Source organism: Molossus molossus, unplaced genomic scaffold (assembly GCF_014108415.1).
Source record: "Molossus molossus isolate mMolMol1 unplaced genomic scaffold, mMolMol1.p scaffold_m16_p_1, whole genome shotgun sequence".
Classification (NCBI taxonomy): domain Eukaryota; kingdom Metazoa; phylum Chordata; class Mammalia; order Chiroptera; family Molossidae; genus Molossus; species Molossus molossus.
In genome coordinates, this window is record NW_023425344.1 from 81,358,504 (window position 1) to 81,374,914 (window position 16,411).

General features: G+C 36.5%; 1 protein-coding gene across 1 annotated transcript in view; it reads right to left on the reverse strand.

Annotated features, from left to right (window-relative positions):
* Positions 1 to 14,097: 14,097 nt before the first annotated feature.
* TACR3 (tachykinin receptor 3) overlaps positions 14,098 to 16,411 on the reverse strand; it is a 69,785-nt gene continuing 67,471 nt past the window's right edge. The window contains exons 4-5 of the mRNA XM_036277794.1: positions 15,925 to 16,121; positions 14,098 to 14,452 (exon numbers count right to left, since the gene is read on the reverse strand). Of these exons, the coding sequence (XP_036133687.1) occupies positions 14,140 to 14,452; positions 15,925 to 16,121 (510 nt within the window). The 3' untranslated portion in view covers positions 14,098 to 14,139. The remainder of the gene's footprint in view (positions 14,453 to 15,924; positions 16,122 to 16,411) is intronic.

The window sequence follows — 16,411 nt, forward strand, 5'->3', positions numbered from 1 at the left end:
AAAATTATTCTTTACCCATCTCTTTTTTCCTCCTAATTTTTCAAGTAGACAGAGTTACTCTCTCTACTTGGTTCCCATGACAACTTATACATATGTTTTTTTAATCATTTGTTTATGTTTCAGTGAAATTATTTATTTACAAATATGACTGGGGCTTAGCATTTTGAGGATTCAACAAGGATAGATACTATATTAATCAACAGTGTCTTAATCATAGATAAGAATCGTTGTTCAAGGATACATAGAGAAAACCAATAGAAGAAAGTGACTATTTCACAGTTATTGTTCTGATTACATGTTTTTCAAATAATTGTTTTACCATGTAGAAAGCTAACATGCTAGTTTGCTAATATTCTGAAATTTTCTCCAGTTTCCTGTGAATTTCGCTAGCATTACTTAGGTGCCTCAATTTGGAGTTAACCTTGGAACAGCCTTAGGCTTAAAATGAGAACCAGGGCTTATTCTAATAATGAGAATTGATCAGAATAACTAGAGCTCATAAAACATCTTAGCATCTAACTGGTAAGAACCTTCCTTGAAATCACTACATGTTTTGAAATGTTTGGAGGTAGTAGATCATTGGCTTCAAAAGTACACATGAAATATGTAGTAGTGACACTTTAAAGATAAAAATATCTGATGTGTCAGGATTGTTTGTTTCTTAAGATTATTGTCAGAATTAGAGAGACAAACATATATAGCCTTTACTTCACCAGGTTTATGTGACTGAATCTCACAAATACTAGTCAAAGGCATAGAGAGCTTCTGGAGTCAAACTACCTGGGTTCTAAGCTTAGTTTCACCAATAGCAAACTGTGATTTAGGCAAGATGCTTAAAGTCTCCATATTTTAATGTCTTTATTAAGTTCATTTAATTTCTTTATAAGAATAATAAATAAATATGGAAATAATATTCTACTTCATAGGGTTGTATAAAAAATTAATAAGCCATACATGACTATAGACTAAGCGCTTATATTGGTAATAAAGAGGGTGGGCTGATTCACAATAGTGATGAATTTTATTTGCCGAAATAAATGCACGAACTTAAAAAAAATCTCTTACTAAATTGTACATGATTTTCTTTCTTTCACACAAATGTTTTCTGATGAAAACAGAAAAAATAAGATAAATAAATTAAGCAAATTCTAAGTCTACATGGGAAAGAAACCCTTATATCCTCATAATAATATTATGAAATACTGTGAATGTTCTATGCCGTAACAGTCTGTATACACATTCACATTCTCTGAGGATGACCCTAATGATAAATTTTGAAACAATACAATTGTCTGAAACCCATTCTGAACCATTAACTTTCATGTTATCACCAGAGTATTAACAATGCAATTATATAGTGTTTAGATATTTTTAGTTCCTTACACCTTTATCTAAAAAGCACTTTTCTTAATAGTCTGATCTTTTGTTATCATATGAGGTAGGTGAGCTGCATTTCATATTTTGCCACACTCTCCATGGACTCTGACAGGCACAAAAGGAAACCGGCTGGTTTGCATTTGCAGAATTTCCTTTGATTACTGAGAGAAGTCCGAAGGTGAAATCTAAGAGAGGTTAGACCATAGAGAGGAAGCAACATCTCTTTGAACTTATGATAGGGTAATAGATTTTTAATTTGAGAACATCTGGCAACTGTACTTTAGCTGTCATTCTCAGGGTCAAAATAACTTTCAAAGCTGTTGTTTGATTTTGGTTCACCATGTATTTGGAGTTCCAAATCTGAAGGACGGTTTCCATAATCAAGAACAAAGAAGGATACTTCTTATATGAATACTTGTATTCATATTTATAAAATCTGAAAACAAAGTTTTCTAAAATATTTAAATCTATATTAAAAGTTTTATTCTTCAATATTTATATAAGACATCAAAATATTTGTTAATCAACTGAGAAAATACAGAACCTTTCAGTATGCAAGATTAAGTGAATGAATTACAGACCAGAATATTAAGAAATACTTTTGCATAATTGGTTAAAAAATAAGTGTAATGATTATTTTGTATGCTTATACTCATAAAAAGTATTTTTACTTATTTTATGTTTTAATATTCATAGTCAATAATAAAGGAAGCTAATGATATCTCACTTTTCCATGTGAGTCTAGACATACGTTGGTGATGCAGGTGTTTGTAGACATGACAGTGATTAAAATCAGACATTGAAATACTCTACCGCCAGGAGAGAGATACACACAATAATTTTTTTCCTAGAATTTTATGATTACTAAGGACCAGTGCTGGCTGTGTGCTTCCCCTTCTTCCCTTTTCTGAATTTGAATTTTTAATTCTATGTATTTTGTCCCTTCTCCAACACTGTTTATTGGTTGTGGAGTAAAACAGATGACTTGTCATTTTAGATTGTAGTTTGCAGAACCATAAGCAAACCCATTCAGGTTACATGGAGAGGGCTATACCATCTGGATATTGTGATCTTTGAACTGAATGTAGTAACAGAATGTCATTTTGTATGTCTATGAAGGGATGTGTGAGGGTGTATGCTGCCCTCCTATAGTACAAAGTTGTTGTTGAGAAGTAGCTGTCTAGCCAAGGTGTCTATTTCTCTGGCTCCCTTGCATTTATTTAGGTTGTGCCATGTGTCTAGCTCTTCTCAGTGGAATATAATCAGAAATCAGTTATAACCAAACTTTCCCCCTTCATGCCTTGATTCAAGAAAACACACTTACATTGGAAGCTGGGTTTTGAAGATACTTAACCTACAGAAGAAAAGAGCATTCTCTGTTCATTGACTCAGAATTGGAGAACCACATCCGCTAAGAGCAGGAATTCTATCTTTGGATCTTGTGTAAAAATAAACTCTTCCAGACATTACACATTTGGGGCATCACACATTTAATTGATTATTACTTAAATTAATGCAAATATGTGTTTGGTATTTAAAAGTCAAATTCTCAAAAGAAATTTCTTAACTCTTATTTATTGGTGACTTTGAACTCACAATATGTTTGTGAAGACTATTTTCAATTTTTGTCTTTAAATGAATGGCATTTGATTTTTAAAATGATTGCTCAGTTTTTGTTGTCGAGGTAGTTAAGCTGTCAACTTTAGTAAATGCATTATGGATCTATGTTTGCCATGCTATCAACTTGTTCTTTACATTGTAGCACTAAGGAATCATTGATCTTAAAGATTTTGAGTCTGCAGACAACTATCTCTTTGCCATTCCCACTGTTAGTATTGCAGACCCACCTGGGGATAATGTAAAGGTAGGATAAAAGCAGTCCCTGACTTGGCCACGGGTGGTGCTAGATGGATGGGATAGATGAGAAGCAATATGAAGGGATGAAGTGGGATGAGATGGAATTCCTGGGTAGCTGCAGGGTCTACTTTGGTGAGTAGAGAGAAAAATTTCACATTTTGGACCACATTAGCTTGGATGACTATTCTTTTTTTTTTTATATATATATATTTTTCTTTATTGATTTTAGAGAGAGAGAGGAAGTGAGAGGGAGAGAAAGATAGAAACATAAATGAGAGAGAACTGCCTTTCACACATCAATTGGCCGCCTCCTGCCTGCCCCCCGCTGGGGATCAGGCCCACAACCTAGTCATGTGCCCTGACCAGGAATTGAACTGGCGACCTCTTGGTGCATGGGTTGACACTCAACCACTGAGCCACACCAGCCAGATCTGGATGACTATTCTTAAGTAAGTTAACATTGTTATTCTGACCTGTACTTGCAAGGCCTTGAAATAAAATGGTAAAGCATGTTGGCTAGGGAATGTGTGCTCTTCTTGTGCCTTTATTGTGTAAGCAGGGGAAGTTTAATTTCCATCAAATTCTTTCATTTTTTTAGAATTAGCCATATTTGTAAAGATTTGCATTTTAGCATCAATTCTTTGAACATATATACATATTTTAATTATGCAAAACTGTTTTTGAGATGCCTGACTTCTTTCCCTAGTACCCAATATTTTTCAGTCAATTTATCTTGTGTAAAACTGTTATACTACTCTTCACTGATTCTAGATCCCCAGTGGATCCTCACTAGGTCTGTTCCACTTGGCTTCTCCTTGTCTAGTTCAGGTTTTTCAGTGGTTTCTGGGATGCTCAGAATTTGTTGCTATCATGGCTGCATTTTTGTTGTTAATCCTCACTTGAGGATATGTTTCCATTAATTTTTGGAGAGAGTGGAAGGGAGAAAGGGAAGGAGAGAGAGAGAGACACACACACACATCAGTGTGAGAGAGTCACATTGATTGGTTACCTCCTGCACAACCCAGACTGGGGCCAGGGATTGAACCTGCAATCCAGGTATGTGGCCTTGACCGGGAATCGAACCTGTGACCCTTTGGTCCATGAGCTGATGCTCTAACCATTGAGCAAAACTGGTCAAGGGTATGACTGCATATTTTGAAATCATTCTATTTAACCATGCATACTGCAAACTGTCTCCACTCACTATACTTGCACATCTACGTCTCAATGTTGCTCTACTAAATAAAGAGTCATATACTTTCTGGGTCTGCCTTTTAGAAACACAGAGTTAAAACTGTGCATGTTTCAGTGATTTCTTTAGCCTGGTGCATAAACACAAGTTCAGGGGTTAAATTCGTTAAAATGCACTTGTCCTCTCGGGCCCCATTGGACTTCCCATACAGACCCACTCAGGATGCTTGGAGCTTAGAGGAAGAAGGAACCCAACAGCTGAGATCTCTGGTACAGGTGAAAATTCTGATTTAGAATATAGAACAATATTCGGATGCTTTTCATTCATAAACTAAAATCCTTTTTTTCTACAGCCTTTTTTGTACATTTTAGAATTAACTGTGAGCATCTTGTTATATACTGAAAATGATTTTCATTGGTAATAATATATAAAGTTAATTAAAAGAGGTCTTCATCTTTTCCTGAAATCTCAGACCAGGCAGAAGTTCAGTTCTTTAGGAGGAGATTAGGCCACTCATCATTGCTTGTTTGGCTTGTCAGACACAGGACTTGCTCTTTAAAATTCATACAGTGCCTTTATGAATATGACATTGTATCTAGACAATAATTATGTTAATTTCTCCTAATTGTGATATCATCTGCCTAAAATAGCCCAATATTCTAACCTTTAAAAACCTGTAGCTATTTTTTTTCATGTTTGCAAGGCATAGTAATAATAACTTTGACAAAAATGGAGATATTGCCTGTGAATTCAGGTAAAACAGAAAGCTCTTCTCTTTCCCTTAAAATAAAGCTCTTTAAAATTTATATTACTTATGCAGCGCATGCTTATTATGAACAATATGGTTAATACACACACAAAAGGAAAATTGTAAACTATGCTTCTACCAATTAAAGACCTCTTCACGACATTTAGATGTATTTTCCTTACTCAGGGTACCCGAAATGGACATCTGCTATTCTTTCTGAACACCCAACACCCATGTTTAGGGAATTTCCACCTTATGAGGGAGATTCTGTCTTTCATTTTAGTAGCACAAAATCCAACAGTTGTTTTCAGCTGGCCTTGGAGCTAAGAGCAAGCACACAGCCTAGACAGCAAACCCGACGAGGCAAACTAACCTGTGCTTTGGACTGAAGCTGGTGAAGCAAAGCAGCAGAGATGCAGGAGAACCCTTCCAATGAGGGGGGTAGAGTGGTGGCCCCAACATCCAATTTCCAGAGGCTGCAGTAGCAGCAGTACTAGCAGCAGCACTGGGTGCCTAGTTCTGGGGATAAAAGTTTTGCAAGGAGCTGTGATTGTGCCCAGCAGCTCTGTAGGCAGTGTGGCTTCTTTAATGGCTCTGGGATGTTATTTTGCATATTGCCGGTGACTGTATGGCCCCAGCCTGTTCTTCCAACTTTCAAAGAGTCTGTGAATGACCTAATATGTTCTATAAAATTTCTTTGACTAAGAACACCTGAGTTAGTTTTTATTGCTTGCAACTAAAAACACTAAGTCAGTGGATTATTTTTAGTATATGAATGGAATCCTATTCAACGTGCTTTTGAATCTGTGGCAAATCCCACTTATGAGCTAGTATTTTCTGAAGGAAATTCTTAAATTCAGTTTCAGGGTCTTTTGGGTTCCTGGACCCAATCCAACATGTGTGTATTGCAGGGGAGCGAAGGGGGAGCTTCCCACACAACACCAAGCAATTTTCAGACACCAGCAGTCACTGAGAATTCAACTGATTCAACTCAATTCTGATAACATCTACCCAGAGATAGCATCCAATTTCACAGGTAGGGGGCTCAGTCCTACATGAGGACCACTCCATCCCCACTCCCCAATTCAGATACCAATTGAAAGCCCCGTTTGTACCCTGTGCTTCTGACCCACCAGCTACACATTGGAGATTCTAACCACCCACTTCAACTCAGAATGCCAATGGCAGTTGTTACCCATACTTTTGACTGACTGGGTGTAAATCAAAGGTTCCCATGACCTACTCCTTGGGTTCAATTAATGTGATAGAGTTGCTCAGGGGAACATTTAAGTTACTAGATTATTGTTCTTTTATGAAAGGATATAACTGAGGAACAGCCAGATGGAAGAGGTACCTAGGATAAGGTATGGGGAAGGGACATGAAACTTCCATGTCCTCTCCAAGTGTGCCACTCTCCTGAACCTTCATGTGCTCACCAACCCAGAAGCTCTCCAAATCCAGTCCTTTTGGGTTTATATAGAGGCTCCATTACATAGTCATGATTGATTATATCACCGGCTATTGGCAATCAATTCTATCTCCAGCCCCTTGTCCTTCCCTGGAGGTCAGGGGTTGAGACTGATAGTTCTAAACTTCTAACCACATGGTTAACAACCAGCCCTTATCTTCAGGTTGGGGTCCAAAAGTTGCATTATTAACATAACAAAAGATACCTTGATTGCTCCCCTTACTTAGGAAATTTTCTGGGTTTTAGAAGCTCTGTGCCATAAATGGGAACAAAGACCAAATATATATTTCTTATAAATCACAGTATTAAACAGGGTTATGTTCATAATAAGGGCAAACATTATAAAGAAATTCCATTGCATCTGTAGAAGGGAAACCAATCCTTCCTCCATTTTGTAAATTTCTTACTAAGGTCTTTTCCCCCAATTGTTTTACTTGCTGATTTAATGTTTATTTTCTGAACTTTGTTTTAATGATATAGGTTATTTATATCCCCATTAAACTTTTGCTCCATGAAATCCCTAATCTTTGTTTTTTAGTCTTATTGATGTATAATTTACACCTGTTTAAAAGGTATAATTCAATGGTTTTTAACATATTTACAGAGTCGTGTAACCAACACAATATCTAATTTTTTTTTTAATCCTCACCCGAGGACATTCTTAGAGAGAAGAAGGAAGAGAGAGAGAGAGGAGAGGGAAAGAGAGAGAGAGAGAGAGAGCGAGACCAGTGAGAGAGAAACATCTATTGGTTGCCTTTTTATGTACCCCCAACCAGGATCAAACCTGCAGCCTGGATATGTGCCCTGACCAGGAATTGAACCAGCAACCTTTCTGTGCACAGGACAATGCTTACTCAGCTGACCCACCCAGGCTGGGCAATAATCTAATTTTAGAACATTCTCATCACCCCGGAAAGAAACCTTGTACCCTTTAGCAGTGACCACCCTTTTCTATTCCCTCTCCCCTCCAACACTAGGCAAGCAGACAATAGTATATCTACTTTTTTTCCTCTATAAATTCACTTGTTCTGTTTCTCTCATATAATTGAAATCATATCGTATGTGGTGTTTTGTGACTGGCTTCTTGCACTTAGCAGAATGAGTTTGAAGTTCATCCATGTTTGTAGCACAAAATTAGTACTCATTTCATTTTACAGATTGCCAAATAATATTTCATTTTATTGAAATACCATGTTTTGCTTATTCATTTATCAGTCAATAGGCACTTGGGTTGTTTCTACTTTTTGGCTACAATAAATAATACTGCTATGAATATCTGTGTACAAGTTTTTGTGGATTATGTTTTCATTTCTCCTGAGTAGATACTTAGGTGTGGAATGGCTTAGCCCTATGATAACTCTAAGTTTAGCATTGTGAGGAATTGTCAAACTATTTTCTACAGCAGCTGCACCATTTTGTAATAAATTCAATTTCAATTTATCCACATTCAGTTCATTAAATTCCATCCTAGTGGATATGAAGTGGCATCTTACCATGACTAATGATGTTGAACACTATTTCATATGTTAATTGGACATTTTTATATCTCTTTCAGAGAAATGTATATTCAAACCCTCTGTCCATTTTAAAACTGGGTTGTCTTTTTGTTGGTAAGTTGTAGGATTTCTTCATATATTTTGGATATAAAACACTTATCAGACATATAATTTATAAATATTTCCTTCCATTTTATAGGTTGTCTTTTCATTTTCTTTATAAGGTCCTTTGGTCTACAAAAGTTTTTAAAAATTCTGTTGAAGTCCATTTTATCTATTTTTTTTTCTTTGTTGCTTATGTGTTCTGTCTCATATCTAAGAAACCATTTCTAATTCCAATGTCGTGAAGATTTAGCTCTATGTTTTCTTCTAAGAGTTTTGTGCTTTTAATGCATCCGAAGTATGTGCCCTTGACTGGAATTGAACCCATGACTTATCAGTCCGCAGGCCAATGTTCTAACCACTGAACAAACAAGACAGGACTTTTTAAAATTTCTAAAAAATTTATTTTAATTTAATTTTTGTCATCACCTTACCCCCTCTATGCCTTCTCCTGCCCATTCCTCTCCATCCCTGCAATCACCACACTGTTGTCTATGTCCATGAGTTCTTTCTCTTTTTTTCTCCTCAATTTCTCCACCCTCCTTAATGCTCTGTCACCCCTCCAAGTTGTCTGCCTGCTCTCTGTCTATGATTCTATCTCTATTTTGCTTGGCATTTCAGTTCGTTCATTACATTCCACATATGAAGCAATCAGATGTATCTTCTTATTCTTTAACCTAAAATAGCTGTATCTTTCCTAAGAGGTGAGCTTAGTTACACATGTCCAAAGCCACTCCTTCAATAATTGGCCATTTCTAACTCTTCACCTGTACAGCTTTTCTTATTCAGGACCCAGGGCCAGACAGCAAATTCCCAGAACACTCACACTGAATCCTGAGATCTTGTGGGGGCTCTGAAAACAGCGCAGGGCTAAGTGATAGGATGCTGTAATGCTGCATATGCTCCTCAAAGAGTTTCAGATTAGGGCGTAATGGTAAGGGTTTCTCTAATGTTCTCCCCGTACTCACAATGACACTAATGATGTTGTTTTTGGACATTTATTTACTGTTTGGCTCTGCCCCATTTATGCATTAGAGCGTTCAATCCCCACATCTTTGAAGAAAGTATTATTTTCTCTTTTTTATTGATAAGTTAAAAGAGGTTCAGAGCAGAGAATCACTTGCCCCAGGTCTCCCAGCTGAGGTGGTAGGGCTCGGAGATGTAAACTCACGTCTGTGGGTGGGAATGTCACAGCTCTAAAATGCTATGCTCTTCGCTCAACTGCATGTACTTTCGGCTCTGCAACCAATTCACCTGTTTCTGCTTTCTGCACAAAGTATTTTTGTACATTTTGATACCTTTGCTCCACATAGATGCTTTTATGTTTTTGAATCAAGGTGATTTAGGAAAATTAGACATTTTTATAAAAAAATATAAGGAAGAAAGCACAATCATCTTGAGGGATAGCTGAATGAGTGTGTTTAGACATGATAGGACCCTCCATAACATGTTTTACTAGCCAGTAGGAAAATATTAGGGATGCTTTTACTTTCAATATTCTTTTTAATATTTTTAAAGAAAAAAAGAAATAAAATCTGTCACATATACCACATATACAAAGGGTATGAATGTATTAAATCTAGTCAGTAGAATTACCACGACTTGAAAATACTTTATTCACTAGCTACAAACTTTATATACATTTATTTCTTATATACAAAGAATTTTCGCCAAGGTACTTTAGAACACATAATTACTGACCTTGTACAGAACTACTGGATGTTATTCTTTATTCCTGCTTGGCCCTAAGGGACATTTTTACAACCTTATTATTCTGACCAGTGTCATGCTTGATTCCCTTAACTCTTGGCACACTATCAACGAGTGAGAACCCAAATTGTTACTGTTAAAAGTATGAGCAATTTGAACTCTTCTGCCTTCGTAGTTGATGGAATAACTTATCAGACACTAATTAGAGGTTTTCTGACAAAATCCTGAATTTAAAAAACTCAATTTCAGATTATGACCTGTCCAGCATTACCTTTTCATATTTATTTTTGTGCTTCTGATATCAAGCTTCTTAGCATTCTTCTGTGTGATTTGTAAGGGTAGAGTTCACTGTGAATTTGGAGATTGGCAGGATCTGGAAATGAATATGAATTTTGCTGCTGGGTGAGAAATGCACCATCATAAAATTGGGAGATGGACTAATGCAGCACCCGAGTGAGCCAGTTAAAAAACAGGTGATGTTAGATTGATTCTATAATACTTATGTTTGCTTTCATTTTTGTCCCATGCAGGTAATTTCAAAAACACTTTGTCCAGATGCATAATACTGAAAATACAATGTTTATTTTTAATTCATTTTGTCTTTCAAAAAGAATTTTTAAAATGATGCAAGGCTTTTTTATTCTCTCAGATTTCTCTAAAAAATAATGTGTATTTTTCTTCTACTGATCTAAATCCAAAAAATCCTAGAACATTTTAACTATCTGCCTGGTATTTCTAGCCAGTATGTTTCTGTAAACACTGAAAAAGATTCACAGTGAACATTGACATCAGAGGGTAGGGTGAATTTTGGATGCAAATTTTTCCAAACCCTGACAAATAGGAAAACACTGGCATAGCTTTATTTAAATGACTCCTCCTGGAGCTGATTTCCATGTGTTTCATTGTCTAGTTCCCAGTGACAAAATGCATACAGAAGAGATAAAATCTTATTTTTCATGTTGTATTCATTTATTTTATTATTATTTTTCAAATTTTGAACTTAAAAAAATTTGTTTTACAAATCTTGGTTTAAAAGTCATGAGTACTGAGTGAATGATATCAGTTTTCCCTCAAATATATGTCTGAAACTAAGGTATTTCTGTTATGCTAGAAGGATGTTACTTGGTTAGTAAAACAATAAATCTAAAAAAATAAAAATAATAAAAGAAAGAAAATAAAACAGCTGATTGGAATATATATTTTCTTAGATGTCTTAGCAAATTATAGTGAATTTCAATAACATGCATGAAGGCCAAGAGTTGTTTTCCATATATATTTTGGTGGTGGCTGACTACAGTGAATCTGAGGGCCAAATTTTACATTTGTATTCTACAGCTGAATATGGTCCCATGTATCGAGGGGATTCATTAACCATAAGCCCATAATCATTTGAGAAGGTACTGTTTGCTTAAAATATTAGGCTTTTTTAGCCCTGGCCGGTTTGGCTCAGCTGTTAGAGCATAGGCCCATGGACCACATAACTGCGGGTTCGTTTCTAGTCAAGGGCACATACCTCAATTGTGGTTCAGTCCCCTGCCCTGGTCAGGGTCTTGTAGGAGGCAATCAGCCGCTGTGTCTCTCTCACATCGATGTTTCTCTCTCTCTCCCTCCCTCCTACTCTATCTGAAAATAAATATCCTCAAATGAGGATTTAAAATAAAATAAAATATTAGGCTTTTTTTTTTTTTTACACTTTCACATTATATGATAAGCATTTACATTTTTTTTGGAGCGAACATTAAAAGTATTATATTCAACAATTAAATAGTAATAGGTTTGTTTATCTAAAACATGCACACAAACTTCATAGGGTTTATTGAGCTATTTTGGCAACTCTGTAATAATTATTTATTATTTCAGCATTCAATTTTGAATTTAGTTCTTTGAATTTGTTACATACATTAAAATGTATGTGTCTGTACACTCAAATATGTGTGTGTGTGTGTGTGTATGTCTGCTTATTGGTGTAATCAGAAGAAATTTGGCTTAAACAGGTATGGTGGGGTTATTTAGGCTTTTAAAACTTTGTAACAATCAGATATTTCTGGTTTTGGGTTCAAAATGAAAAGGAAGATTGGAAAATTTAATGTCTTCGCAGCAAGAGACCATGAATTGTTCTTGAGTAATTGCTTCTATCTTGTTCCTTAAAAAAAATTTTTTTTTCTTTATTGATTTTTAGAGAGAGGGGATGGGAGAGAGAGATAGAAATATTGATTGGCTGCCTCCTGTGTGCCCCCCACTGGGGATTTGGGCCACAACCTGGGCATGTGCCCTGACCAGGAATCGAACTGGCGACCTCGTCAACACTCAGCCACTGAGTTACACCAGCCGCGCATTATCTTGTTCTTCACAAAACAAATAGTTGGTTCTATATTGATGGAAACATAACAACCCTGTAAAGTGTTACAGGTAATTATGTTAGCTGAATAGCTTAAAAAATATCCAACTTAACATTTTAAAGGAGAAGTTTGCACTATATATCCACATTTCAGAAAGTTTTACTTTCTTGAGCAGGATCGACAGTATCTCTAATTCAATGAAAGGTGATTTATAAATAAACACTGATGCCTGGAAAATAATTCTACACTTAATGGTATACCTTGTTTTGTTATGGCTCTCAGAAATGCATCATTTTATTTTTTCTTGAAGTGAAACAGATGCTGCTTTAGGATCACTAGCTCATTTCTTTTGGGGCGTGGGTGAGACTTCTGAAATATCTAAGCAAACAAAGGAAAGCTCTCTCTGGGGGAAGGTGTGCATTACTCTCCTGTTTGCTGGGTATTAGTTCATATGTATCCAAACTATGGTCTAATTTTCTATTGTAATAGTTGATTTCTATATCTTGCCTGATTTACTTATATGTATATTAATACATAAGGCAGCACATAAACTATTTTTTCTCTAAGACTTGTCTTTACATGAATTTTCTGATATTTCCCCCAGCTCTGACTCTTTGCTTTAATAAGGAGAGAGGAGGAGAGGAAATGGTCTCTGTACTATTTATAAAGTTGATGTCCACCTTAAACTTTTCCTTGAGTTATGGAGGAGAAATACATGTTTCTTTTGAGCTGGTAGATACCCCTGTTTGCCATCATAACTGTGAATTGTTATTTTTAATTCTTGCCTAAAAATTGGTAGCCAGTTTCAGAGATAAATGAAATTCTTCCCTTCTTCATTAGAAGGCATGGTTGGTGTTTTATGAATCTACACCTGGACACGGACAACAGTATGGTAACTGCCTGAGGGAAGGAGGGGTTAGAGGAGGTAGGAGAGGGTCAAGGCTGATGAAGGAGGTTGACTGGGGGTGGTGAACACACAATATAAGATGATGTATTATAGAACTGTACACCTGAAACATATACAATTTTATTAAGCAATGTTACCTCAATGAGTTAAAAAAAATTCTTTTTCTTAAATATTTATGCAAAATAAAGAGGATCATAGGATTTTGCTTTGTCCTTTTAAGGTCCAACTTTGACTATTTCTTAGTTTAGCACTTTAAAATATGTAATGGTCAAAAGGGAATGATTACTTTTTTTCTTTGGAAGCCACTTTCTCAGGAAAAAAAAAAAGAGAATGACATGTAGCTGCTTAATAATTTGACTAGATTTCCTTTTCAGTTACATTTTAAGGAGATAATTTTAAAATGTTAACATTTTAAATGAAAACTTTTAAATCATTCTACAAAATGAGTTCTCTTGAACACAAATTTTCATTAATTTCTACCATTTGAGGTTATTTTTCCATCATTCTGGTGGAGAAATTAATCATTTAATTTGTTTTCTGTTTCTAACTATGGATGAAGTTGTTTTATTTTATATAGATTTTGTTTTATTCACTCACAATATTGTATTTTAAAGCTTCTTTAATCTTTTGTAAAATCATATGTCACTTCAATTTCACTAATGTATATCGCAATTTTTAAATGAGAGAAAAAACACTTTACATTTTTCAGAAATAATTTTCTGTTTGATACATATAATAATTTAGACATTTCGAAGAATAAATTTAAAGCTCATTTTATTTTTGAGGGAGGCAAATATCCTGTGTCTTTAGTATATTTATAAACTACGTTTCTGGGTGGAAGGCAGCAGAGCTGCCCGGACACTGCCCTTCCCTTTGGGGAGAGGATGGAGCTCAGGGAGGAGAATGGGGCCCCGGCTGGCACCAGGGTGGCCTCAGGCGGGATTTAGGAATACTCATCCACAGAGGTGTAGGGCGAGCTTATGAAACTGGAGGTGGTGGAGGCAGATTTGGAATTCCTGCGGGCGCAGCCGTTGAAACTCGGGTCCCTGGGAGCCCCTCTCTTCTTCCTGCTGGATCTGCCGCTGTCCGAGTCGCTGGGGTCGAACACCACGGTCATGGACTCCATCCTGCTCACGGTGTACAGGCTGCTCTGCCGAGTCGGGTGGAACCGGGTGGTCTTGAGCTCCAGCTCGTCATAGCTGGAAACTTTGACCAAAGGACACCAGCGGAAGGCTCTCTTGAAGCCAGCTCGAAATCTGAGAAGTAGGCCACAGGGAGAAAAAGCCATGTTTGCAGGACATTTCTTTCATCTGCCACAGAAGGCCCTGCGTAAGACATGTCAGCCAACTAGGGTTTTGAGTCTGATTTTCTAGTCAAACTCTTAGAACTGACGCCACAGTATTGGTACTAGTCAGTTCAGTTCTCCTTGTTTGCTTTGAATCTTAATGTCCCATCAAGGAGAAGCAATTCATCAGCGTGAAAGCACAGCGTCAGGTAATCAATATGCCCAAGAAAAGTGTACATATCTTCAGTAATTTTAGACATCTGCATACATGTAATTGAGTTAGTCTTGCTAGTTAAGGCACTTAAAGATGACATATTTTGAAACAGCTTCCCCCCACCCCCCAGTAAATTAAAATCTTATTTCATGCTGGAATTAATTGCTAAACTTGATTTTTTTTTCTTTGAATTTTTATAAGAGTTTATTTGAGCCAAATTGACAACATGTGCCAGAGACTAAGATCTCAAATGCTCCCTAATCTTGATGGTTTTTATTTAATCACGTATGAAAGTGTAAAATCCTTGGCTTTGTAAACCATTTAATGAAATTGATTAAAAACAGATGTGCTGCTTGTGGGTGGCTTGAATTGATATATGGCTTATGCAATTAATAAAAAACATAACAATTAAGTATTTAACAAACTGAAGGCACAGGGAGGTGGACACCTACTTGGAAAGAGAGTTTGCGCAGTTACTTACATGAAGTTCTGTTTCTTCCTGTGCTCAAAGTAGCTCAATACACATTGGTTTATTAAGGAATTATCAACCTTATGAAATTCACCCTGCTATCCATGTAGTGACTTATAAACAAAGTGATTTTTACCAGGAAACCACATTTAAGCTTTTTTCCAGTCTTAAATTTAACTGTAAATATTCCTCCGTTTTTTTTAGCTTTACTTTAAAAATAGCTTTTTCCTGACCACCCCGCCTTCTTCACACCCTTTCCCATGGATCTCATTATGCAGGAAGGCAGACTGGAATTTCCCTTGCCTGTACTGTTGCTTCTATCACACTCAGCAACATCTATTTAGAAGTTTACTTACAAAACATCCTCCTTAGTAGAATGCACTCACAATGCCACCATCTGTGCATGTCTGCAAAGTATCTGCATTTCTTTGAGGACCTGAGCACATTCTCCACTTGCCTCCTTCATTGTAAGCGCATTCCTTTTTCTTTTGCAGATAAAATTATGAAAGGTTTGGAGGAAGGATTTGGCCCATATAAAAACTGCCCAGTTAGAACCTCTAAGAACATTGTGTTGAGGGTATGACTGGTAAGGTTGGATATACAAAGTAGGGGAGAGTCTAGAAAAATACCCAGCCCTGTGCTCTTCTCAGTGAATCTTTAAATTTTTCCTCCCGTTTGCATTTTAAATTTGCACCTAGAAGCTGGAATAACATTAAGCCAGGGGTGACAAGAAACTTGCATTTGGTAACTTTGTTTTTACCTCTTATTCAGACAGCAGTAGATGATGGGATTGTACATGGTTGAGCTCATTGCCAGCCAAAAGCTCGCCAGGTAGACCTGCTGGATGTATTTCCACCTGTTTAGTTGTTGATAGACTGCAGTGAGGATGAAATAAATATGGTAGGGCAGCCAGCAGATGGCAAATGTCACCACAACAATAATCATCATTTTTACAACCTAGGAGACAAGAAGAAAAAGGTCATATTTGGAATATTTGAAAGACATTACATATATTTCTTGCAATAGCTTTCTGCAAATCATATTTTTCCTGGCAGCACAGTTACATGCATAGCATGTCTAAGGAATAATTGATTTTTTTTCTTATCCTGACCCGAGGATATTTTTCTGTTTATCTTCAGATAGAGTGGGAGGGAGGGAGAAAGAGGGTGAGAGAGAGAAACATCAACATGAGAGGGACACATTGACTTGTTGCCTCCTGGACGAACCTGACCAGGGCCAGGGAAGAA